Here is a 27,867-nt window from a genome sequence, read left to right as displayed (position 1 = left end):
CAATATTGATGGGGTTTATTTTTCTTTAATTCAGCTGTGGTTTTCACCTTTAAACTCTGCTGAGGATTCTATTTGCACAGTGTTGTTCTTTTGATAAGTTAGAAAAACACAGAGGTGAGCCCGGCTGCCTTGATGTTGCTCCGGGTTGTCTCGTGACCCCCTGAATGATTTATTAATGTGCTCTTGGAGTAACTTTGGTAAGTTCACGTTTTCACGTTTTCTTGGATAACAGCTCTCACTACTTTTCTCTGGATTGCCAATGTTTTTGAAATGACTTAACATTTCAAGACTTATTGATGGCTTCAAATAAAATGTGCTCACATTTTTTTTTTGTTTCTTCTTGATCTTTTAGACCATTTTGTCAGACAGGTTCTGTCTAAAATTATTACTACATTCTAGAGGTATGAAAGTTGGAGATGAGTTATATAAACTCAATTTTTGTCCCCATGTTCTTTAGGTCCTTATCGTGATTTTAAAAAGGTGTTAAGCACTAAAAAAAGACTTGTTTTTTTTCCTGTCAATTATTGATGGACTGTATATCATTGCATAAAAACAAAGCAAAAGCAAATACTAACTCTAAATATGGTCATTAATATTTAAATATTAATGACCAGGCTAGGTTGGTTAACCATGTTGAGACACAAATTTAAACAAAATTGCCTTAAATTATATATATATATATATATATATATATATATATATATATATATATATATATATATATATATATATATATATATATATATAATTAATATTGTTGCTGCCATGGATCAACAGATTAAAAAAAGTAAAGACCTTGACCTCAATATTTGCTGTTATGATGGCAGAGTTTATAATAAAAAAAAATCCTGACGATATAACTGCATATCCCTAACTGAGGAGTGGAGGAAATTGAATGTAGCTTCTAGGAAGATATGTTTAATCATGATTATAGAAAGAAGCATTTCAGATTTTCCAAATTGGGCCTGGCCTGTCTCCTGGTGGCGCCTCCAGCCTGTGGACATTGTGCTGACAGACACTGCAAAAACTTTTGCCACAGCTCACATTGATGCTCTATCCTGGTTGAGCTGCACTGCTTTAGCCACTTGTATGAGTTGGAGAGTCCATCCCATGCTACCATGGGTGTGAAAGGAATATAAACATTCAAAAGTGACCAAACATCAGGCAGAAAGCATAGCTACTAAGAAGTGGTCTGCAGAACCAATCCTTTATTGAGTGTGTTCTGCTAATTACCAGTCATTTCCACCTTTTGTCTATTTGCACAATAGTGTGAAACTGATTGTCAATCAGTGTTGCTTCCTAAGTGGACAGATTTCACTGATGTTTGATCTAATTGACATTATGTGTTTAAGTTTTCCCTTTATTTTTTTAGCAGTGTATATATACATATATGCAAAATGTATAAATGTATAAGGAAGTTTTCTTTTTCAAACCACTGTCTATATTAGTGCACATTAGATGTTATGTGTGACATCAGCTTGTTGTTCACCTGTTGACCTTTTCTATAGCTGAGGTCAGGTTGGAAACCACTTGACAAAACTGTTGGAAAATGTTTCTGAAATGTGCATTAGAACCCAGGATGTTCTTTAGAAAAATAAATGTGATACGTGAAAATTGGTTCCATTACTGCAATAAGTGACTTATCCTTGGGTAATTTAGGTCATTTACAGCAGCTGTTTTATTTCTCAACCCACACTTTATGTTTCCTGGTCTCTTAATTTTATTCAAGGGCAAATGCACAAAAATATGTATAATCGGGGCTGCTTATTTTCCACTCGACCTGTCATGAAAATCTGAAGGCTTAGTAAAAAAACATGTTGCAGAAAAAAAAAGATGCGAGGTTTCTCTCAAACCTTTTTTTTTTTTTGTCAATCGGGTCAATATTTGCTCATGGATTTGTTAACAAGAATTAAGTACTCGTTTCGCTTTTGTTTACTTCAACAACCCATATTTGATAGATTGTGTGTCAAACCTTGTATTCTTGTTAAAACCTGTTAAGAGGGAAATGGCTCAAAGGTATCTTGGCCCATTTTTTTTCTGTGTTTTTATTTTTTGTAATCTTATTTAGCTGGTATATTTACCAGGACACACTGGCTTGAACCTCTGTGATTAAAAATCTTGAGATTATAATGGGACCATAAAATACACATTGTATTAGACTCCTGATAAGTTTATTCATGAAATAAATGGCATCCTGATAGAAATAATAATATAATGACAGAGTGAGGCAGGAAATCAGCCAGAAAGTTAAAACCAGGACACAACCAGTCTTCCAAATGAGTAATAAACCCAAGAACACCTCCTGATTGATTACAGATTACTACATGATTTTATAAAAGGGCAATCATTTTGGGTAGGTACTATAAATGCAAAAGAAAATGTATACGAAAAGGCTAAAAAGTAATGGGATAAGAAAGTGGCTTAAAATCCTGGCCCTGTTTTACCAGTTCTGTTGTGAGGAATCGGCCAAAATCCTGGCAAACTTATGTTAGAAGCTGATTGAATTACAATGATGTTGGCTCAAGTCATGCAAATAAAAATTGTAATCCTACCATCAAAGTAAATGTAAACTCTTGAATTTGAAAAAATTAATGTTTTTTTTTCTGGCTTTTAGCAAATACTTAAATATAAATTCCCTATATTTCTATTTTCGTAACTGGTCTAAAATCAGAAATGAGGAATGTCACACAGGTGGATAAAAAGTTTTAATACAATGTATATTAATCTCTGTACATGATTAAGTAGATATTAATATAAATACTACGTCCTTTTAAAGCAATTGATTACCTCTACTTAATAGTACCTAAATCTAGAAGGATTTCTTTTTTTAAGTCTTTATATTTTCGTTTAGCCCAGATTCTTGCATCTATATTATAAAAATACCCTTATATGGGATTGATTGTGCAATTATTGGATGTCAGAATGAGATTTGACCTCCAGTTCTGTTTGCTGTGTTATGGTGACCTGGCTCTTAAACACACTGCAGTTATTGATTTGGCTGCATCTTTAATTTGTTTATCCTTTTTTAAACCTTTCCACTGTTCCCTCTGAGTGAGCCCACCTAAATGCCTGTGAGGCAGGCAGAGAGGAAGAGAGGGGGAATTAGCCGCTGTTGTGCAGCATATGCGGGGATGATTCATGTATAAGAGGTGAGTTGTATCTCATACTAGTTTTTGATTTTTCCGTTAACCCATGTTGTTTCGAATGCTCTGTCTACTTGTATCTCATTTGTTCGGATTTAGCCAACAGCAGAGTGTTAGCTGGGTTATAAATTGGCTGCAAATAGACTGGTGATACTCGCAGTGTGCGCGATATCAGCTAAATGAGGGGTGAATATTCAGACACACACACTATGCTGCCTCAGAGTTGCCTTCAGTCTGGAATCCAGTTGTCTTTCATTAAAAAGCTTTTCGATGTAAGACAAAGGTGAATTAGAAATAGTTATGTGGAGGAGAGCAGACAAGGAAGTTGTTTGGGAATCACTATTTCTGTCAATCCTTCTTTTCCTCTCTCCCACTTGCTTTCCCTTACTCCCACACTTTAGCAGAGATATATTAGAGGAAGAAAAAATACTGTGAAAAATAATGTCAGATTGGGAGGAGTCTTTAGGAGTCTCTAGCTGTATTATTATTATTTTTTTTGGTCTCTTGTGAGCAGACGCTCCAAGCAGCCAGAGGATAAGCAGATAGTTGTCCACCCAAGTTGTTTGACAGGAGTTCTTGGAAAAGGCAAGACCCAGAAGAAAAGTGGGTGAAGAGGGAGGGAGAGCAGCACCACACTCTCCCACCCAGCAAATGGGAGAGCAAGTCTAAATCATGTTGCTTATCACTGCTGCTGTGCTGTGATGTTGCTTAGGCAGAGCCAGGTGCAGAGCAAGCAGGAGTTCGGACCAGCACTCAGACCCAGGATAAGCCCAGCCTCCTCAGAGCTGGAGACCCTCTCCCCGCCACGTCTCCCACCCTCACCCCGCGCCTCCCTCAGTGACATGTACCCTGAAGAGAGCCGGGGCTCCGGAGGGGTAGCTGCTGTGGACTTCCTGGAAGGGACGTACGACTATGCCACCCCCACCCCTGCCCCAACGCCTCTTTACAGCCACTCAAGCACTGGCTACTACTCTGCTCCTCTGGACGCCCAGGGACCACCGTCTGATGGCAGCCTTCATTCTCTGGGGAGTGGGCCGACCAGTCCTCTTGTGTTTGTGCCCACCAGCCCGAGGCTCAGCCCCTTTATGCATGCTCCGAACCACCACTATCTGGAAACAGCCTCAACACCAGTTTACAGGTATGAAAATTACAATTTATATGTGTGCTACTAAATCAGAGCAATAAAGAAGTCAGTATGTCATTTTTGTAACCTGCTCTTTTGTATCAAAAGCACAAATTTGGAGAAATTACAACTCATCAGAAGCAGGCGACGCAACCAGGACTCTCTATACTCTCATATTAAGGATTCTTAAATTTCTCATTTAAAAAATAAACTGTTTTTTTAATTTCCCTCCATTTTCTTTAGTTTAAAAGTTTCAAAAATAATTAATAATTATGGTTATTCTAACTTGTTTGGTCCTGGTTTCGATCAAGTCATTACAGAGAAATGAAACAAAGTATTTGCAACTTATGAATAATGACATTGGCATTTTTTAGTTGAGTCTTCTCCAACACGCCATGTAAACAAACATGATTATTTAACCACACAGCTTTTTAATCTCCTGCCTTCCACAAAACAGCGCCACTATCTCCATAGAGAGGATCACGCTTTGTCCGGGGTTTCTAATTCCAGAGATTAGGGACTTTGTGAAGGGCCTTGAGAGAGGAACAATACGTAAGAACAACAGAAGCGCACAAATGGAGCATTTCCTGATTTAAGTGGAAAACAGAAGCCTGGTCTTATCCTCAGTCATTATTCAAGACAGAGATCAATTCAATCTTATATTGATTTTTAGGCTTTAATGCTTAAAACAATAATTTTATCTTACATGCTTTATATGTTTAATATATTCCTTCCTTGGTTTTATGGTGCTGAAGTACTGTTCTTTATCTAGTTTTTGGAAGCCATGCAACTTGTCTTGATGAGAGCAGCAAATCAACCAATTAAAATTCACGGCCTGTTGCAGATCCAGTCACCAGCCAGCCTCCAGAGAGGACCAGTGTGACACCCGTGACGATGCATGCAGTGTGGGGGAGCTCAGAGCAGGAGCCGGAGGGTTTGAAATGGCCAAGGAGACACGATTCTGCGCTGTTTGTAGCGACTATGCCTCCGGGTACCACTATGGGGTGTGGTCTTGTGAGGGTTGCAAGGCCTTCTTCAAGAGAAGCATTCAGGGTAAGGCGACGGTTGGGTATGAGGTTATAAAGTTTAAATCAAGTTTTATTGCTTCTGTCATGGAGAACAAAGGCATGAAAGAACACATCAGAGCATAATTATAAACATCATAAATATTCTTGTCATAAAAGACACGCCACTGTTATTTGTCTCCGATAAATGCCTCTTCCTGTAAGCCGGAGAAACTTTTATTTATTGTTTTTATCATATTGGCATATATAGAGAAAATTTCCAACATGAAATATAGTTGAGGACTGTAATCACATTAAAACCTATGCCTTTGGTACTTAAAATTTATTTGAACCTATAAATTCTCAAACAAATTGATATTCAATTAAATTCAGTTTATTTATATAGCGCCAATTCACAACACATGTCATATATATGATAAAGGTGACTAGAGTTAATAAGAAAAGCAGTATTTTAAAATTATTAATTGGTGTAATTTCTCTGGACTTGATTCTTGCCAGACCAGTGGATTAAATAAATTCCCTAAATATGACCAGTTTGAAAACCGGCTAAAATATCCCAAGAAGCAGCGTTTAATGCTCTGATCTAAACACATAAAAAAATTAAATAAGAGTCAAAGCCACTTCTAAGGCTTTTGAACCCCAGTGAACCACACTTAGAGCCATTATCCACATAAGGAGAAAACATTTAACAGGGGTTAAGCTTCTCTGCCGTGGAAGGCTACCAGAATTTCTCCACGACCGCATCAGTGACTCATCCAGCAAAAAACACCTGAAGCACTGCTGGCCTTAGTCATTTCTGTTAGTCATTATTCATCAAACTGGGCAGGGTCTGCATTCATTGGAGAATGTCTAAGGTGTGAACCACTTTTCATCGTCACACTGATTGTTGCCAAAAATATTCTTCTGAGACAAAAGGGGAACATTTTAGAAAATCTTTTCCTGTTAAATCCGGTTTAGACTAAACAATAGTGAAAGTAAAACTTTTAGGTGGCAGTGTGATGGTCTGGGGCTGCGTCTAATTGATGAAAACCCCAAAGAAGAAATCTGATTTTTTAACTAACAATTAACCTGTCACCTTAGGATCGTGCATACTTGGGGTAGTCAGACCACACCAATGTTTTGTGTTGGCTTAGCTGATGTCTGTAATTAAACCCTGTTGAGATCCTGTGGTTACACCAAAATGCCAATCATGCTGGAAAACTCACGCATTTGAAACAAACAACCTGCACTAAAGAATAACCCTAAATGATCTTGGGCAAAGAAAAATAATTCAGGCGCTTCATGGCAACAGCTGCCGCCAAGGGAGGCAAAACCAGTAGAAACACTGCACCATGTTATTTGTGTTATCAACTTAAAAAATTAATTAAACTCTCTCTCTCTCACAAGAACAGTTCAGCATCATTTCTATAACAAACCAGGTTGATGAGGGTTTTTAAATAAGGTTAAGTTTTATTTTCTACTGCAGTGGGTCTATTATACCAAGTAAATTAAAGCTTGAGCCAAAAACATTAACAAAGTTAACATCAGTGTCACTTCATGGATTAAGAGGAAGTTACATCTGAGGCTAAGAAGTCTTCACTAAGTGTAGCAGATTTATTTTCCCGCTGTTGTAAAAATGTGGTGAATTGCTCGGAAGTGAAACAAACACATTTCTTAATGAGCTATTGACCAAATTTTTCCGGCCTTAGACGATCGATGGCTCCATGTGCACAGAGAACTTTCATCTGCTTTGTGGCTTAGTTCAGGAGTTGAAACTGAAGCGTATTGATGGAAAATCTTACAAGGAAGGACTGGTCAAAAAGAAACCAATAGTCTCCATGGCATTGGAATAGCCAAGATGGCATTTTTTAATTTTCTCCATCCTAGGTTCATTTGGTGAAGGGAATGGAGTGTTCCTGGCTGCTAAATAGCTCAATTCCAGATAGAAAATTAGACTTATAGTCTAAGAATAATAGATTTTTTTCCATTTCAGGTCACAATGACTATATGTGCCCGGCGACCAATCAGTGTACTATTGACAGGAATAGGAGGAAGAGCTGCCAGGCTTGCCGTCTTAGGAAGTGCTACGAAGTTGGCATGATGAAAGGGGGTGAGTTTATTCCTATTTTTCATCTATTAGTTCTTATAACTTTAATATAGTTTTTTGCAACTTGGATCGTTAGCTAGATGTTTTGGCTTAACTATCATTTTTATCCATATTTAGATCTCTTTTGAACAGGTACACCTGTTTACCAATGCACACCCACATTTTTTAGTCTTCACGTCCATCTGCTTAATCTACAAATTAAGTGTAGTTAGAACCTGAAGTCTTCTGATTAATATGCAGAAACCTGTCTGGTTGTTTATCTGTTTTTTTTTATTGATTGAGTCTGCTTGTTTTAAAGGTGTTCGTAAAGACCGCGGTCGTGTTCTTAGGCGTGACAAAAGACGGCCGGGCATCAGTGACAGAGAAAAGACTGTTAAAGGCCCGGAGAACAGAGCTGCGCCCCATCATGATAAGAGGAGACGCAGCACTGCCCTTGGAGGAGGAAGATCTTCAGTTTCCAGCCTGCCATCTGAACAGGTGCTCATTATCTTTGAAAGGATGACAAGATATTGACAGGATTCTAGACAGATATTCTATAAGAGAAATCTACCTGATATCGTGCTGGTTGCATGGTACATCTATTGTATTTCTACCCTTTGTGTTTCCAGGTTCTGCTCCTGCTTCAGGGTGCTGAGCCTCCAATGCTGTGCTCCCGTCAAAAACTGAGCCGACCCTATACTGAGGCCACCATGATGACCCTGCTCACCAGCATGGCTGACAAGGAGCTGGTCCACATGATCGCCTGGGCAAAGAAGCTTCCAGGTTGGATCGCAGAAAGCTTTTAAACAGACTTATAGGTTGTCTGAAAAGAAATATTTTGTATTTTGCTCGATTATTATTATTTTTAAATGTTTGCTTCTCTTCGTCTACTTTAAATTTAACTGAATTGTTCTTGCTTGCAAATATATTAATTTAAGGTGACAGCAATCTCAGATAAACTGTAGAAACTCTTTTCAGGAAAAAAGGCGTTCTAAAAGGGTTCTTTTTAAGATTGCAGGAAAACCTAGAGAGTATTACCTCTAAAATGGCCCTGATTGATAATTTATATCCCCGATATCATAAAATTAGAGATTAAAGACTTAAATATTGTTATTGAAATTATTTATTATTCAACTCTCTTCATGTCATTTGGGTCTTAATAGGAACAACAACTCTTAAAACCTATGATTTTCTGCAGCAATAGTTATTTTGTGTAATCGTCTTCCACCTGCTGGGGAAAAATGCTACTTTTTGAGAAATAAAAATAAATAGGTGTAGTTGTCTGGGCTTTTTATTTAGTCACTATGCCGTGTTTAATAGAGTTTGCACCAGTTTATGGAACAACAGCTTTGGGTAAAAAAAAATCTGTTATATCTTTAGGTAGATAATAAATTAGGGAGCCATTACAAATGCGGCTGGATGCTGTTGGTTAAATTTCACACGCCAGCAATTTAGGCAAAAAGGCTTTTCACACAATTCCTCAAACGAATGCTTCTAAACATGCAGTTCAGATGGTTTTGCTTTAGTTTGTTTTTGTTATAAAGACAGTTTAGAAATGTGTGACATCAAGCTAGAGTTTGTGTATATAGATACACTCAGGTTTATGTTGAAGTCAAATCTGGGTGGACAAATGGAGGTAAAAAGTAGATTTACTCTGATTTCTACATGGACAAAAATTACTCCTTAAGGCTCAAATATTTAGATAACTCCAGTATAATATTTAGATTTATGTCCAGTAGCAAGGTACTTGTTCGTCACACAGGTTCGGCTTCCTGAAGCCATAATAAAACTTCTGATGTAATTTTGAATGAATATTAGAATCAGCTTTGTAGAATTAATTTAATTTAGGCCCCGTCCACACGAATTCAAAACGAACATTTTCCAGAACGTTTGTCGTAAAGACGTAGACGTAAAATAACACGAATGCATGAAAACACTGCAAAATGTATGCCAGGCCTGTAAGTGGCGCTGTGGTGCCAAAGCAAAAATAGGCGACGAAATGTTGGGCATGCGCAGTAATATTTATACATGGTTGCCCTGCGGGTTTATTTTCGTGGTTCAGTCAAATTCAGGTGCTGAACTATGTCGTCGATATTGCTATGTTCTTCCTGGAGATATTCCAGAAGAAGAAGATTCTGTTGTAAGCCCGACAGCAGGGTGAGTAGCACGAGCAGCAACCAACACAGTACGGCGCCATTGTTGTTGTGATACTGTGTCGCGCATGCGTGTTTAGAGGCGACGCTATGACGCATGCGTGTAAGAAAAAAAATGCGGTTAGAGCTTAAAGATGGAAACGCGAAAACGCCGTTTAAAAATCTTCCCACTCTGAAGGCCTAATAAAAAAAAGGTCGTTTACAGACCCCCGAAACGCCAGCTTCGTATGGATGAGAGGTAGCCTGGGTGCCAGTCCGAACTTAGTCCCGCCCACAAGGTTTGAGTTCGGGGAAGTTCGGTCTGGCTCTGCTCCATAGTAGCGCGAGTATTATCGCCCACTGTCAGGCGATCCAATTCAATTGTCAGGGCGGGCTTTATACGATGATGGACAGATGATCAAGAGTAACGTAATCAACCACGTGACCAAAGCGCGCTTGGGTGACAACAATAATGGCTGCCGCTGGAGAGTTGAGGTGAGTAGATTCTGCTATAGGTCTGTTCTAGAAGATATCGACAGCAAATTAATTTTAAAAGAGGAACAGAGAAACGCGATCAAGTCTCATCTTCTTATTCTAGGCGTGAAACTGCACGCTTTGATTTTTGTGGACAACAACTATGCCTCGCTTAACATACGTCACGCACTCCGTTGCTCTTATTGGTTGTAGATCTATCCAATTGAGTGCAGAGGCATTTTTTTTCCTGGTTCGTTCGAAACACACCCCATAATCACAGCTCTATGGAGCAGTATCAGACTCATATTCTGACTAGAATTGAGTCGGACTACGTCAGACTAGATGAGAGGCTGGTTTGGTGAAAAATTTGTGCGTTTAGGCCAGGGTTTGACTTCGTGTGGACGGGGCCTTAGATTATTTCAAGTCACAGACTTTTACACTTAATGGAATGCTAAAGCACCACTGGGAGTGATATTATCACACAGCATGATGCTACCACCACCATGCTTGACAGTTAGCAGAGATTTTAAGTTTGAAAGCCCCCCCCCTTTGGTCCCCAGATAAACTTCTTGTTATGGTGGGGCAAACAGATCAATCTGTTTTTCTTTATCTTTGTTGTTTTGTCTGATCTTAAAAAGTTTTTTTAATAAAGCATTTTAATGATCTGAAGCAGAAGCTGCCAACGTCAGCAAGGCTTAAAGGTAGCTGCAGGTCTGCCGGTGCCCCTGAATTGATATTTTTTTAGATATTTAACAAAAATGTGCAGATGCAGTCCCTGACATTTACTCCTCACACACCAGCAAGGAAATGAGGGATCTTGAGCGTAAGATCCCACATGATCACACAAAGACCCTAATGCAGAGCCATTAAAGGTGGCGGTAATTACAGTCATCACCTTTGATGGGATTGTTTGCTCAATCTGCTGGCACCCCATCGAGCCCAAATGCAGCAGAAGGTGTGCAACTGTAAAACACACATTCATCGGATAGGGAAGGGTAAATCCTTATTTTCAGTCCTTATGTCCTCCTGCCTCTCTAAAAGCCTAAAGACACACAGTTCCAATTGCTAAGCGTCCCAATCAGGGTGCAGAGGAGGGGTAATGGAAATAGTCTGGAATAATTACACGTCGATTTAGACAGCTGAGGGACAGCGATAAGCTTTCTTTTGAGTGGATTCATTTAGGTCGGCATTCTCTGCTCACAACAATCTGTGTGATTTTCTGATAGTTAGTGAAATGAGAGCAAAGCACAGCATCAAGGAGCATACATTTTAATAAAATTGAAAGGTCACAAATAACCAGTAATGTAAAATACATTGTAAAATACAAATGTAAAACGTATTTTCTCTCACTTTCTTGATATGATTGAAAAGACTAAACTTTTCCTTTTTCACTCAGGAATAACAAAATAATTTCTACTGTCTTAGTTTGTGAAAGCCCAGGATGTAGGATTCAGAACATTTGATTTAATTGGAGGGCCACTTGTTAGACAAAGTTTATCACATTGGTAAACTTTGTCTACATTTACTCAATTTTTGGTTGATGATATTTTAAGCTGTTTGGATTTAAGTATTTGGGTCAAAAATTTCAAGTCTCTTTTTTAAAAGCATCTGGTTCATTAGATCCCTGATTAACAAACACTTTTGCTACCATTGATAAATATACATTTTTTCTTTACCTTACCACTTAGTAACTAATTTGTAGGTAAGTTTCAGGTTGTATTGTAATATTTAGACCAATTTATGCCCATTAGTTACATTTCTAGATGATGTCTTGAAAGGCTGTTTATCATTTCTCCATGAAGGCACTTCCTTGTGATACTTCATCCATTTTTATCTATACAAAGCTGTGGTCATTATGGACTAAAACTTCTAAATGTAGTTACAGCAGCACACAGAGGATGTAATTGAAAATGAAGCACTTTTTCCCTGAATCTATTTGTAAACTTTCATCTATTTATTTTATGTTGAATGGCCCTGAGTGGCTGATTGTTACATGATAATACAGCTTTAGACAGCATCTGCAGAAGGTCATTAATTGTGCTGATGATAATATGTGCATTTTAGTATTCTGAACCCAGAGCCCTTCCTGAACAGCATTGTTGCCTGGACAGTCCCTGCTGTTTTTTAATTGAGATTTATTTGGAGAAAAAAAACATGGCACATTTGTTCCTCTTGTAATGGTCCTCAATGGTCCATTCATTAATTTCTCTCTTCTTTTGCTGACATCGTGGAGGATTTCTTATCATTTCCCCACAGTGTCACACATTTAATAGGTGTGTTTGAGGTGTTTCCTTATCATACATTGAATTGTGTGTCTGAATTTAACTCAAAAGTTGTGAAGTAATCAGATTACAAAGCTGTCACATCATCACACTGGCTTTCTGAAGACATTAAAAGGACAAATCCAGTTTGAGAATGTAGATTTTTCTCTCACTGAATGCTCCCTCACAATAACAGAAGATCCCATTTGTTTTTTTCCAGGTTTTCTGCAACTCTCCCTCCACGATCAGGTCCTTCTGCTGGAGAGCTCATGGCTGGAGGTGCTGATGATCGGACTGATCTGGAGGTCAATCCACTGCCCTGGAAAACTCATCTTTGCACAGGACCTAATACTGGACAGGTAGTGAGGATTATTAACCAATCATACACTAACGGGTGTTTTACCGGATTGGCTATTTTTTTATTTTATTTTTTTTTTTCCTGCCCCTGTTCCACATTTCTTTTAGCATCTCAGACACATTTGAAGAGTGATACATCAGCATTGTAGATTTTCCATTTCACACCTTGCCAGCTTTTGTGCCGTCCGAACACATCTGTCACAGAGTGAAAGACTAATTACCTGCTCCCTGTGGAGAGGAGAGCAGCCTCTCCCTTACCTGAAATAACCCTCCTAATCATTACTGGGCTGAGCTGGAAACCAGGACTCAGATTTTAATCAAAACCTTCAATGCAAAGAATGATGGGAAATGAAGAACAGTGGAAAGAGGCAAGATAAGAAAGGAAGCAAAGGAGGGAGATCTCAACGAGAGGCAGAGATGGCTAGAAAATAGAGATCGAGGGAGACATAAGGGTGTTTTCTGCTTTGCAGGCACAGCTTGTTCCCTTCATTTCCCCACATGTTCAGAGTAAACAGGCTGGTCTGACCACAGTGTCTACCTTTGGGAGGAGGGGGTAGATGGAGACGAGCAGACAGAGCTTTTACCCTCTGATGGCTCCATCTGATTCAAAAGTGTATTACAGAGTATTATCTCTAAAACCCGGTCCCTGAATGAGTGTCCTCGCCAATTGGACATGATGACTAAAATGATGTGGGGTCAGGGCTGACACATTCCCCTGCCTTTGTGCCGTCCAAGTTTATCTCGCACTGAAGCAACTGGATATTATCCATCTTTCCCCTCACTTTTCACTTGTAGGGATAAATGGAGCATTGCAGCGATTCAGTGCATTAGCTCTTGATGTTGCCGCTCTTTAGATGCTTTCACAGCTGTAAATGCCTCTGATTTCTTTTTTTTTCTCTTCGAAAGAGACAAACTTAGGCTCTGATTCTGTTGCTGTCACTTCAGTGTTTATTCAAACTTTATTTGTATTTTTCTGTTAATTCTGCTTCCTAGGAATGAGGGAGACTGTGTTGAGGGAATGACTGAGATCTTTGACATGCTGCTGGCCACCGCTTCCCGCTTCCGCATGCTCAAACTGAAACCTGAGGAATTTGTTTGCCTTAAAGCTATTATACTGCTCAACTCTGGTAAGACAATGCTCGACATATAGACATTTGGCACGATCCATCCCTACTTCGTCAATTCTCTTATAAAAACTCAGAACTGTGATAGTCTTAATGTGGAACATCATAGAATTTTGAAATAAAACCATGCAGGAATCCACAGTTTAGGTTTTCTAAAGGGGTGAAGCATTAAAACGAAAGTTACGTATGTAACTACGGTTCTATGAATCCCGGATGACCGCCAGAGGGCGGTGCTGAAAGCACTGAATGTTCCCTTCGGGCATGCGCAGTTCGAGTAATTATACCAACAGAGTCACACCTGTGACACCGGATGACCACTCAGAAGCTATATAGCCTGGTGTCATCCTTTGCTCTGCTCCTACAGAATCTTCTCGCAAAAGCAAGGATTCTGAGTGACAGAGAAGCTCTGGCGGTCATCCGGGATTCATAGAACCGTAGTTACATACGTAACTTTCGTTCTATTTCATCCCTACTGACCGCCAGAGGGCGGTGCTGAAAGCACTGAATGACTAATGCCAACGATGTCACAAGGAATCCTGAGCACATACCTCACAGAGGAGGCCCAGCAGAACCTTGTAAAAGGACCTGACCCAGGGGATGAGGGGCAGCCACATTGACACTGTAGAACCTGGTGAAGGTGGTTGGGGAAGCCCATGAAGCAGCAGCACATATAGCTTCCAGCGGAACCCCTCTCAAAGCAGCCCAGGAAGCGGTGACGCTCCTGGTGGAATGTGCTCTCACACCGACTGGCAGGGAGCAGTGACCTGCAGCGTAGGCGTGGCAGATGACACTCACAATCCAATGGGACAGACGCTGTTTAGAAAGAGGACAGCCTAACCTTGGACCCCCATAGCATAGGAAAAGCTGGTCCGAGCGTCTCAGATTGGCGGTGGCTGCAATGTATGCCTCCAACGCTCTTACTGGGCACAACAACTCCGACTCATTCTCAGTTGTACCAGATTGAGGCTGAAACCGAGCGAGCCGCAATGGCTGGTTACGGTGAAAAGGAGACAACACCTTAGGCACAAACGCAGTATTAGGCCACAGGGTAACACCAGAGCCATCTGGATTCCACCTGATACACCTAGGGCTGACAGAAAGAGCATGTAGCTCGCTGACCCTCTTAGCTGAGACGATAGCCATCAGGAAAGCAGCCTTGCAGGAAAGCCACTTGAGTTCTGCTTGTGCCAAAGGCTCGAATGGAGGGTGGCACAGAGCTGTGAGAACCAATGGCAGATCCCAATCTGGGGCTCGTGGGGCTGGCCGCTGGCACAACCTACGAGCACCACGCAGAAAAAGTGAAACCAGTTCATGGCGCCCCACTGTACGGTTGTCAACAGTTCGGTGAAGACATGAAATTGCTGCAACATACACTTTAAGGGTCGAAGGAGAGCGGCCCTTATCAAGGAGAGACTGGAGGAACTCCAAAATAGTGGGCACCGAGCAGGAAAGCGGGTTCTCATTGTGGGCAGAGCACCACTGAGAAAAGAGGCGCCATCTGTTAGCATACTGCAGCCGAGTGGAGGAAGCCCTAGCACTCAATACGGTGTGTCTCACGGTGTCTGAACACCCAGTCAGCCTCCCAGGGGCCATGCCCACAGCTGGAGACGTTGAGGGTTGGGGTGCCATATCTGTCCCCCCAACTGAGACAGCAGATCCCTCCTTGCTGGAAGACGCCATGGAGTACCGTGACACAGACTCCAAAGCAGCGGGAACCACGGCCGCGCTGGCCAGAACGGAGCTACCAGCAACACTCTGTGGCCCTGCTCGAGAACCCTCCGTAGAGTCGGCCAAACCAGTGAGAGGGGTGGAAAGGCATACAGGAGAACCTGCGGCCATGGATGAGCCAGTGCATCCTGGCCCAGTGCGCCCGCCATCCCGGTTAGGGAATACCATAGGGGGCAATGGGTCGACTCCTCTGTGGCGAACAGATCTACCTCTGCCTGCCCAAAGAGGTTCCAGATTATGCGCACTACGTCGGGGTGAAGAGACCACTCTCCCGGAGCAGGTGCCTGGCGGGATAGAGAGTCCGCAACCTGGTTCTGCCGTCCTGGCAGATACGCTGCGCGCAGGGTACACAGACGGGGATACGCCCATTCCAGGAGATCCCTCGACACCTTCAAGAGACGTGCTGACCTGGTGCCACTTTGGTGGTTTATATGATAAACAACAGAGGTGTTGTCTGTCCGAATCAGCACGTTCCTTCCCTCTAGGTGGGGCAGAAGGCACCTGAGGGCCATGTGCACAGCCCACAGCTCCAGCACATTTATGTGTTCGGTGCGCTCCCTTGGGTCCCAGAGACCCCGAACAGCTCTGTGTTGCCACACGGCACCCCAGCCCATGAGGCTGGCATCCGTGGTGACCACCTCCCTTCGACACACTACTAGCCCCATTGGAACACCACTGGACAAAAGGGTCCCGTCTCGCCAAGGAGCTAGGGCATGGAGGCAGCTCCTGGTCACCATTAGCCTGCGATGCCTGTGCAGCCTGGCGTCTAGGCGAAAGCTGTTGAGCCATCGCTGCAAAGGACGCAGAAGGAGCAGCCCTAAGGGCACGACACGAGTGACTGATGTCAGTTTGCCCAGCATTCGCAGGAAGGTGATGTAGGGAAACTCCCTGCCCAGTCTGAATCGACGGACAAGCTGGAGTATGTCGTCCACCCTGTGAACAGATGGACGGGCCATCATGGTAGCAGAGTCCAGATGCATCCCAAGAAAGGTGGTTGTCTGAGATGGAACCAGACAACTCTTTGCCAAGTTGACTTTGAGGCCTAACATTGACACATGAAGTAGAAGCTGGGACGTATCCCGAGAGGCAGCTACCTGAGAGGGAGCACAAAGAAGCCAATCGTCCAGGTATGGCAGAATCCTGACTCCGGAGGCCTGTAGAGGAGAGAGGGCTGCTTTCACGCATCGAGTAAACACCCTCGGGGAAAGGGAGAGCCCGAATGGGAGCACCCGGAATTGCCAATGGCGCCCCCGATAGGCGAACCTGAGAAAACGGCGATGTTCTGCCGCAATAGGCACGTGAAAGTAGGCGTCTTTCAGATCTACTGATGTAAACCAATCTCCCGCCACAATGGTCTGAAGGACCTCTGTTATGGTGAGCATGTGGAAGGGAAGGACCTTCAGGTACCGATTCAGTCCCCTTAGATCTAAAATGGGGCGAAAACCGCCGGTCTTCTTGGCCACAAGGAAGTATGTGGAGTAGTAGCCTCTGGGTTGCTGCAGAGGATCTACAGACTCGATTGCCCCCTTGCCCAGGAGGGCGGAAAGCTCCTGGTCTAGTGCCTGAGATTTCACCGGGTCTGTGATGACAGTCATCTTGACCCGGTGTGAGAGGGAGGGCCGCCGTCGGAACTGGAGCTTGTAGCCATTGGTTAAGGTGGCAACCACCCATGGATCTACGGCATGAGCAGCCCAGAAATTCAGCTGCTGATGGGAAAAATGTCCGACGGCTGGCCCGGTGGCATCATCTTCTATCCCCACGGCCCCTGGGGGCTCTGGGGGGAGGGCGTCCAGGATTTGAGGCCCGGGTCTGTCTAACAGGGCGGCAGACTGGCTCACGAAAGTCCCTTCTCGGTCTCTGCCGCACATCATGGGGATAGGAACCAACAGGTCTGCCACCGGTCTGAGGTTGTGGCTGAACGCTGGGGGTAGTGGCAGGGCGGCCCGAACGCTGGGGAAAGGCAGGTATGCTCCTGCGAAGGCCGGAAAGCTGCTGGCTAGTCTGACGTGCCTGAGCAGTCCGTTCCAGCGCCTCCAAGGCAGCTGATCCAAACAGCTCCCCTGGTACAACCGGGACACCCCTGAGGGTCCTACGGCATGCTTCAGTCAGAGGAGACTGTGCCAACCAGACCTGTCTACGAGCTTGGACAAGGAAAGACATGACCCGTCCAAGCTCTCTGGTCATCAGCGCGAAGGCCTGCAGCGCTGCGTCACTATAACCAATCGCCGCACTTGCACCACCAGTGTCCTGAACAGATGCAGACAGGGCAAACATGAGGTGCGCCAGGGAATTGCCAAGGCGGCCAGCACGCGCTCCTGCATTGTACGCCTTACAGAGGAGGTCATCTGTAACCCGACATTGAGTCCGCGGGCACCGGACATCAGGACGCAGGGCTTCATCTGGTGACACAATCAGTGAAGCAACAGCTGGTTCAATTGCTGGCATACGGTCCAGGCCGGCCTTCACTGACTCATGCATGGCAGCTAATACACGACCATCCGAGGAGAGACGCGACAGCGCTCTCGGTTCCCGCCAACAGGCGTGTAACTCCTTCAGGTACTCCTCTGATGGAGGTACAGAAAAAGGAGTAGGAGCCCTTCCACGTCTGAAAAAAGCACTGCCAGAGCTGGATGCCTCTCCTTGTGGGAGTTCCAGCTGCAGCTGCTTCAGGGCCATAGACATGACCTCCCACATGGAACCGTCACCGGCCTCTCCAACCGCACTCTGAGATGAAAATGAACCAGCCTCAGACGCTTGAGAGGACCCTGCCTCCTCCTCATCTCTAAAATGAGAAGCGGAGGCAGCCAGAGAGATAACGTCATCCTCTACAACCAGCTCGGGCATTGGTGGGGAAGAGAGCCCAACCACTGGGAGCGAGGGATCAGATTGCCGTGTCTGCAACAAGGACTTCATCTCTGCCAGCTCTGCTGACAACTGCTCCACCCTTGTGGACAGGCCCTGGTCAGGTTTGGCCCGCTTCCTCCGGGGGAGGGGCACAGATGCTGTGGTCCCACCACGGCGCTTAGAACGCTTGGGGGGAACCACCTGCCCAGAGGGCGGAAGGTCCGAGCCCTCCTGGGGGCACAACTGGGCCAACCGGGCCACCTCACTGCATGGGGCATAAAGCTGCAGTTCATACAGGGGTTCTCAGACAGCGCCTCCAAAAGGTGCTCATGTCCAAGGCAGGTAGGGCACAGGTCGTGGCCATCCTCTGCCTGCAGGGCAGCCCCACAATCTATGCAGCTGTGAGAGCCATCCATGTCGAAGGCCGACAAGGCTTAAAGAACAGAAAGTTATCGAAAATCGGGAGAGGGGGCGCAAACGCAGCCGTCACCAATTACAGCAGAGAAACGAAAGAGGCTGCGAGCACAAGGCAGCCGATACTGGGAGAGGGGGCGAGAACCGCTACCGTCACCAGGTATAAAACCAATAAACCAAAAAAGCTAACAACGTTAGCTGTATGGAAACTTAAGTTGGAAGTAGGAGCGAACAACGCTGCCGTCACCAATTATAGCGGATAAAACAAGAGAGGCTGCGGACACAAGGCGGCCGATACCGGGAGAGGGGGCGAGAACCGCTACCGTCACCAGGTATAAAAGCAATAAACAAAAAAAGCTAACAACGTTAGCTGTATGGCAACTTAAGTAGGGAGTAGGAGCGATAAACGCTGCCGTCACCAATTAAGAGAGCAGACCAACGAAAAGGCTGCAAAAAAAGGTTGATATTGGGAGAGGGGGCGAAAACGCTGCCGTCACCATTTATAATTAAGCAGACCGATGAAGAAGGCTGCAAACAAACCAAAAAAGGCTAACAACGTTAGCCGTCTCCAACTTCGGCAACGAAGTAGACCACACTTGGTTGGGAGAGGGGGCGAAAACCGCGGCCGTCAGTAATTATAGCAGCGCAGACCGGTGAAAAAAAGGATGCAAAAGTAGGGAATATACTGGGAGAGGGGGCGAAAACCGCTGCCGTCACCAGATATAACACCAACAAACTAAAGAAGCTAACTACGTTAGCCGTATATAACTTCGGCAGTGAAGTTATTCACACTGGGAGTAGGGGCGAAAACGCTGCCGTCACCAGTTCGGAACAAAACAGCACGAAGCTGTAGGTAAAAAGCTAAAGTCGTGAGCCGGGAGAGGGGGCGCGGACGCTACCATCACCAGCAAACAACTCACTTACCTTCCGTAATCTTCAGAATCGACCCGTTGCAGCCCTGGGAGGGCGGAGAATAACCGCAACTCCGGTCAAGAGACAGGGGCTTCAGACAACGGGGAAGTTAGCGAACCGCTTGCGAGAAGAAAAAAAGGAGCAGAGCAAAGGATGACACCAGGCTATATAGCTTCTGAGTGGTCATCCGGTGTCACAGGTGTGACTCTGTTGGTATAATTACTCGAACTGCGCATGCCCGAAGGGAACATTCAGTGCTTTCAGCACCGCCCTCTGGCGGTCAGTAGGGATGAAATAGAAACGCAACATGAGACTACATTTACAATTCTGGCAGCGTGTATTAGACACATCATGTCACCAATTAAAAGCACAAGTTTCACAGTTTTGTTTGCATGCACATCATGACACAGGTTTTCATTTCTGCTGCTCTGAGTAAATATTAAGCGGTGTCAAACTACACCCACAGAGGTGTAGCTTTGAGAGCAGCAGACACATTAGGCGAACAGAGTGTTCTGGGAAGGCCTGTATCGTCAATATGCCTGATAACTGTTGCCTTGACTACATGAAACAGCGCAGGGGGTGGGGGGGGTGTTTGTTGAGATATTCTATATGCGATCCAGAGACGTCGGAAATACCCGGGGGATGAGATGGAAGAGCTCAGACTGTAGATCGTGATGAACTTTTGATTGGTTTATGACTAAGGTTCTTCAGTTCAAATTAATCTTTCCATTTATATCCATGACTCACCTTTATTACCTCCTAGACAAAACAAACTTCAGTTGGTATTTTTGCCCCAAAATGAATCTGAAGCAAGTAGAATTAGTTTTTCATTTAGTTTGTGTAAAAAGAAATTAGACAACATGTAGAGAACTGATTCTCTTTTTGTCAGGTGCCTTTTCTTTCTGCACCGGCACAATGGAGCCCCTTCACGACAGCGCGGCCGTTCAGAACATGCTGGACACCATCACAGATGCGCTCATACATCACATCAGCCAATCAGGATATTCGGTTCAGCAGCAGGCGAGACGACAGGCTCAGCTGCTGCTGCTGCTTTCCCACATCAGGCACATGAGGTAAATCCTAACTAGAGAAGTCCCAGAAGAGACTGATTGGTTCCTGTTTTTAATTTTTGACTAATGCTTTATTGTCATTCTACGTAGAATAGAACTAATTTATGAAAAGGCAGTCAACAGGTGCGAATATCAAAATGTAAAATTAGACGGAAAGTTTTTAGTAGCGAAGATACCAAAGCTCAAAAATATAAGAATCGAATAAAAACTTTCTAGAATTTTTGTGTTTGGTTATTTGCAGCTGTGGTGTGGTTTAAATCATGTTGGAGTTGGTTTTGGACCTCTGACCGTTCTAACACTTCAACAGGTTTTGATCTCAACCACCCATTGTGTTGTTGGCTACAGGTTTAGTGAGGTTCTCCTGCTGGAGGCTGATCACCCAGATTAAAGTCTTTTGTAGCCTCTGAAAGGCTTTTCTTTAAGGATTGCCCTTTTTTTTCTCCCCTAACTTAGATCTGCTCCCCCTATCCCTTCTAAAAAACCCACACAATGCTGCCATGGCCATGTTTTACCATCAGGATGGTGTGTTCAGTTTGCATTTTTTTTTTTTTATCCATACATAGTATTTGGCACACAGAAGGTCTTTGTTTACTGATCAGGTGACAATTGTTTGCAGTGGATTTCATCTAAGAGTGTCAGAGTAAAGAAAGATGAGTGTTTTTATCCATGTAAACATTTCATCCCATAAAATCCCAGTAAAACATTTAATTTTGTGGAGCGAAAACACCAGGAATTTAGTGCTAAAATACGTCAAATGATACTATTTTTATTACTCTTTTTTATTATTTTTTAAAATAAATTTTACTAATATTTAATTATTCTTTTTTTTAAACTTAGATCATTGTTTCGTGTGAAAGCAGATGTATATCTTCATTTTTTGTAGTTTCAATGTTTTACACCAACCATAAAAAAAATTTTCTATAAAGATTAGAAGTGTGGTTTGTATTAATTATAGTATTTATATACTTAAAGAGGCATTATATTTTCTTGTGATACTGCCACCTGTGGCTAAAACACAGAACTGCAGCCCTATTCTGCTCGTTCTCATAAGTTGAGCTCATCCTTGTCAAAGTTTTATTTACATTTTTACATTTTTCAACCTACGTGGTCGCTTCTGAGTATCAACAAACTCCATCTTGAGTATAACGCTTGCTAGATAGGACCCATTTAACACAGACACGCTTGAGATAACATCCGCAGAAATTGCGCAGAAATTTCTTACCCCAAGTAAATTAGGGAAAATAGGCATTTGTGCTGAACAAAACAATGTTTTAGTCGCAAAGGCACAAATAAAAAAAAAAAAAAAAATCAAGATATTTCTCAGTAAAAACGTATATAACCTCGTATATAATCTTTAAATCAACATTTCTTTTGTTATATTGTGGTATTTATTAACCTCTCTATTCAAACCCGATGGAGCTGCTGAAAGCTTAAACCTGCAATCACACCAAGTTGGAAATAATACGCTAAATACTGTAATATTTGGTTGAAAATAGTTTTCTACAATGCCTACATATTCATTGCTTTACACATTTCAATAAAAGTAATCAGTTCGAGAAAAAAAAAACAACAAAAAAAGAATCCTCTACAAACTTTAAACAATTGAAAGAACAAAAACATTTTTTTTTTTTCAGATTTTTTCTGCTTATTTTATTAGGAGCAGAAGTGTAATCAACAATGCTTTTGTTATTTTTATGCCTCTTTTATTATCAAAGATTGTAAAGGAAAAGGAAACATGTAAAAGTTCAGATTAGAGATGACTGTATTTGTGAATCTTTAGCCTTGCCAGGATGTACAAGGACATCTAGAGCTTTGAATTATTTACTAATAAAAGTGAATCTAAACGTAATTTCTCCTTTTGTTTTTCGTCCGTGTAGCAACAAAGGCATGGAGCACCTCTACAGTATGAAATGCAAGAACAAAGTGCCTTTGTATGATCTGCTGCTGGAGATGCTTGATGCTCACCGCCACCACCCGGTCAAACCGCCTGAGTCTTCATCTCCGGATGACGACAGAAACCCTCCCTCCACCAGCAGCTCTAGTGGTGTTTGTGGGAGCAGCTCCTCATCAGCAGGTTGTAGTTCAGGACCTCGAGGTACCAGCGAGAACCTGATCAGAATTCCCTCGGCTCCAGGGGTCCTGCAGTACGGAGGGTCCCGCTCTGACTGCACCCAGGTCCTGTGAGTGGGAGGCCCAGAGTCGTTTTTATGAATGATACATGCAGTTTTGAAAAATGAAAGCGGAGGGTTATATTTACAATGATTTTATCAGAAAGTAATTTATAAATGAGAATATAACTTTCTAGCTAAAGGGGAGAAGCTTGTCTTTATAAAATGCACCTTCTCAGCTCACTATGAGCCTCAGTTCAGTTGACTTGATTTGCTAAGTTTCATCTTTTCTGCATTGCTTTTAATTTCAAACCGCAGATGTGGTCTTAGTGACGTAAAATGATTTTAAAGGATGAGCAGCTAATCTTTGTGTATTCCTTATATTGACCAAAGTGCACTTCTGACTGAAAGACTAATGGGCATTATTTTTACTTTGACCTATAACTGATAGCTTTCACTGATGCTTCATGCAGGTATTGCATGAGTCATCTGTGCAAACTCATATCAATTTCCTTTTTTTTTTTTATTATCCTTGCAGCTCAGATGGCTAACAGGAACCAGATCAATCCTGCTCACACTGATTACACACTATTGAAAGCTGAGTAACTGTTATCCACTGCTGTCTGTGTACAGGAGGGGTTTCCTATGTTTACCTGCCACAATTTTCTCAGAATTTGTGTGTTAAATGTTTAATGAGCTTGTGTCCCGGCATGTGTTTTTAGCACTTTGACTGTAGCTGCAATAGAAAGATGTAAGAGTGCCAACACTTCAACAACAACCTGTTGCTACTAACCAACTATTGCAGTAAAAGTATGCAGACTTTGGCTGGATTTGCTCCTCTATGAATTTAAGTGTAATAGCTCATGTATAACAGGTTGATTTGTAAGAATACATTTAAAAGTTATAGTTAATTTTGTAGTAATTCAAATTTGTAAATGATCTTTTCTAGTTTTATCATGACAGCATAGGGAGATGTTTAGTGGTTCTGATTGCTAGCTGTGTCAGATGCAGATGTGTTGGACAAAAGCTGGAAAATGAGATGTTGCTGATGTTGGACATTTGACTTTATGGAACTAATGGTACTAGATGCCACACATCTGGCAGCGGTTCAGATGGTGATGGCTAAAAAAGCAAAGGACACAATAGATTGAGGAAACCAATAAAAAAACAAAAGCAGTAATGATAATAATAGTAATATTAATAGTAAAGTGTTGGGCTAAGATCGTAACTCTGTTGGGGTATTTTCATAAAAATAGTTTGACAAAATATAGATAAGTCAATCTATTCAATTGGCCTGAAAATCTACAGGCAAATTGAAAAGTGCTTTAAGTGCTTCAACAAAATACTTTATTTTTCCATATAAAAATTTTTCAGGAAGTTGGTTTTCACCTTTTTTATTTAAAAAATATCACTCGACTGATTTGATTATTTTTCGGGAAGATCTCTTATTTGCTGATCTGTTCTTTGCACCCTTTCTCCTTATATCACTTGACGATTTCAACAAAAACTAGTAGTAGTGTCAATTGTTGCTATCCTAGTAGAACAAAGACTAAACAAACAAAAATGTGTTGGATTTTCTTGATCATTGGTTGTACACACACTTCAACAGCAATACAATGTTGTATTAACTGAAAGTGAATTAGTCCCTTTAGTCTGCATAACGTTCAAATCTGGGTGTAGGCTACTGTGTTGTGTGAAATTTATTTCCACTAAAGAGCCCTTAAGTATCCCGTTTCCCTGACTTCCTAAGGTTTGCATATTGTGATGTTAAGTTTACTGAATAGCAGAATGCTGAGGATAATATGCTTATGTGCAGCAAGCATGGCAACCAACAGCACCTGCTGTGTGATCAGGGGAGCAGATTATTGCTGAAAAATCAGTTTATTTATAGCTTTCATTTTGATCAGCCCTCAAACATCTTCTAAAACCTTAAGTTACATCAGTCATTTTGTACACAACATAACATTTTAACTTTTTTTTTAATTAATTCAACTTTTCACTTTTAGGATACCTGCCATTGTGATTGGGAAATTTCAAGATGAATTGAACATGCTTAATATGCAGACTTTTCTATATATTATGTAGTATCTACACTATGATATTATGCAATCCAAATAAATGAAAAAATAATGTTGAAATAGATATGGATATAGATAATAGATATGGTTAAATCGATCCAACAGATGCTGTTTTTTTTGTCTTCGGTGATAATATCTATTCAGTGTTATTATCCTCCCCCTAAGACATGGAATAATACTGTTAAATTAACTATGCTTAGATTTCTGTTGAACTTAACCCTGGATTAGCCTGTGGATTAAGCTGTAAATCAGTCTTCGGATCAGTCCTGCTCCCTGTTCAAATGCCTTAATTTATCACTTTTTACTGATCTCATGCTGGATTAAGCAGTTTGTAAATTTAGCCCTCTGATCATTTCCTAGAAAGAATGTTTGTTTTTCTATTTATTTTATTGTTTAACATATTTTAAAAATCAGAGATCAGTGGATCTATGGTGGTTTTTAACCCTAGAAGGAAACATCTAGAGCTCAGATAGACAGAATCTGTTTTTAAATTAAATGCAAGATACATTTATTATTGCAGCTTTTGTTGCATCGTCTGCAAAACTGAGGCAGCGTTTTGCATCTTTTAATCAGCAAAAGGATTGTTGCATATCTGCAATACTTCACATTAACTAAAGAAAAAAGCTATCCAGCTATATGATAAACATGAATGTCTTAGTTATATTGTTAATAGGGAAAAAAGAAAATATATTTTTTAAAGTAAAGTTTAATAAAGACCAATCTAGCTGTTAGCTCAAAGCAGTTTCAACTATATTTTAATAAATGTAACAAAGTTTTTCTGACATTTCTAAATTTTAATTAAATTTAGAAATGTCAGCATGTCTTTTGTTCTACCTGCATAGCTGAGATACATCAGAACAATATGTTAGAAATGGTTTAAATATTCAGATTAAAGCGGCACAACATAATGTGTGGGAACTTCACTTGAGCTGATTTAGAGGGTAAATCCAGCCAAACCGGACATCATTATCGTGTGTTTATTGTGCATGTAAATAAAGGCTGACGGTGGGAAACTTTTGCTCACTTTTTTTTTTTTTTTTTAGATGTGTGAAGAGTCGTGTCCAAGAATGCACAAAAGTAAATACTTCATGTTTTATTATTTGCAAAAAGAGTAATCTTCCAAACTGTACATACATAAATAACAATTTATGTTTTTTATTTTTTTTTATTTTTACAGAATTAGTTATAACAATGCAGTGTTTCTGGAGTAATTAGACGGTAATTACAAAGCACACTTTTATCGTGTCACAGCCATTCACTAAAACACTAGCAGTGATTGTTTGGCTTCGTTAAGCACAGGAGACCTTCAAGTGCATGCTCAACCAAAAAGTACAAAAAACCCCGACCTCTTTTCAAAGACAATTTAAGCAATAATTTACAAAGCAAGTGATTTTATTTTTTAATTTAGAAATAAAATGTGTTCTTTTACCAACTTTCCTAGTTGGGATGCAAGCCTTAGCTTTAACAGAGGGCTTCAGTGCGGTACCTTTTTTTTTTTTTTTTAAAACAGTGCTTCAAAATATTTTTGCTTTAACATGTGAAATCTTCATTTATAGAGTCAGGCAGGTCATTTTTAAACCCAAAAATGATGCTACATCCCAAACTTCAGAGGAGTTTCTGTGCTGCTTCAGTCAGTTTGTTCTTTTAAATCTGAGAATATCCTCAAAGGTGACATCTTAAAATGAAACTCTTCACACATAGACTGAATGATTGCTACTCAACCTGCAAGGCTACTCTACAATTTACAGGTACACGTATCCCTCACTGGAGGGATACTTTAGCTTGATCAGCTCCAAGCTGATTGAACACTAAATAAATACTAGCAGCTGTATATCATGGACAAAAAGCATGGCTGACTTTGGCTCCCAACATACATTACATAAATAGTGCTTTGTTCGTTAAAATGATTTAACGTGAGTTTAAAAAAAATATATATACACATTTAAGTTAAACCAGAACTATCTGGACTGAGAAAAAGCATTGATCGTATGAAGGTCCACTTCGTTAAAGGGTTGAAGGGTGTGCAACAATTATGAGAGAAATACTTCATTACGCAGGTTGAAAAGTTTACTGCTTGAGGGCACAAAGTGAAGAGGAAACATTCAGAGAAGTCCTTGGCAAAGAAGTAGGAAGATGAAGTCTGCCGCTCCTCATATGGGCGGAGGTCCGTTGGTGTAGCGCAGCATCGGATGGAAGGAGCGGGCGAAGTTGTTGGCATGATGGCAGCTATAGTCCTCCTCCGTCATGGGTACCAGGCAGGCCAGGCCGATGAGGAGCAGCAGGAGAAGCTGGACGGGGAGCGCGGCCCTGAGGACACGAAGCAGGAAGGACTTGTGGTTTGAGGAGGAGGACTGCGAGGAGACGCCGTCTAGAAGGTCAGAACGGGAGGAAACGCAGCCAGCGGCGCCTGGCCATCGGCTCCGGCTGCAGGAAGACCCAAACAAAAGTGAGAAGAAGCAAAGGGCACGTCCGATCTGCTTTTTGTTTTCTCGTACTGTAACATCATTCTAACTCAGAGTCTTCACTCTGGAATGTATTAAAAAAAGAAGAAGAAAAAAACACTAATCCTCCATAGTTACTTCCAAAACTATTCACACCCCTTGTCGTTTTGCCCACATTTGGTCATGAAACATCAAATAGTGTGGTTTAGTGGAATTAAATCTCTGTAGGAGAGACAGCAAACATGCAAAAGGTTTTCTAGTCTGATTATAGAAATTAAAGGTTAAATCATAAAAAAAGCTACGTGCAAAAATATTGCTCATCTCTCTGATCATCAGTGAAACATGGAGGTTGTGCTTCTCTTCAGCAGGGGAGCCTATCACAGTTAACTGGATGGGTTAAGGTTTAAATTACTTTATTATTAAGAGGCTTCTAAAGGAAATTGGTTCTAATAAGTTTAGTAGGCGTTTTGAAGCTATGGAGTTGATTAAAACGTTTTTTCCCTCCTTAAATTATTCACTTATTTCTGTCGTTTCCTTTGTACTTGAAATCTCATTGAAATACATCAAG

At 41.7% G+C, this 27,867-nt stretch overlaps 2 protein-coding genes across 3 annotated transcripts in view; one reads left to right on the top strand and one right to left on the bottom strand.

Moving 5' to 3' along the window:
• The first annotated feature begins 1,877 nt into the window (after positions 1–1,877).
• Positions 1,878–22,856, top strand: esr1 (estrogen receptor 1). The gene is made up of 10 exons (XM_038281640.1): positions 1,878–3,149; positions 3,856–4,281; positions 5,111–5,319; positions 7,264–7,380; positions 7,676–7,854; positions 7,986–8,139; positions 12,444–12,582; positions 13,574–13,707; positions 20,492–20,675; positions 22,550–22,856. The coding sequence occupies exons 1-10, from the start codon at positions 3,139–3,141 to the stop codon at positions 22,854–22,856; spliced, it is 1,860 nt and encodes a 619-aa protein (XP_038137568.1). The 5' UTR covers positions 1,878–3,138.
• Positions 22,857–25,936: 3,080 nt separating this feature from the next.
• Positions 25,937–27,867, bottom strand: part of syne1a (spectrin repeat containing, nuclear envelope 1a) — a 157,311-nt gene continuing 155,380 nt past the window's right edge. For both annotated transcript variants that reach the window (XM_038281639.1, XM_038281638.1), the window contains one exon: positions 25,937–27,282. In XM_038281639.1, the coding sequence (XP_038137567.1) occupies positions 27,009–27,282 (274 nt within the window). In that variant the 3' untranslated portion in view covers positions 25,937–27,008. The remainder of the gene's footprint in view (positions 27,283–27,867) is intronic.

The sequence above is a fragment of the Cyprinodon tularosa genome, unplaced genomic scaffold, assembly GCF_016077235.1.
Source record: "Cyprinodon tularosa strain WSP-4 unplaced genomic scaffold, ASM1607723v1 ctg173, whole genome shotgun sequence".
Taxonomy (NCBI): Eukaryota; Metazoa; Chordata; class Actinopteri; order Cyprinodontiformes; family Cyprinodontidae; genus Cyprinodon; species Cyprinodon tularosa.
This window is presented reverse-complemented; position numbering and strand designations above follow the sequence as displayed.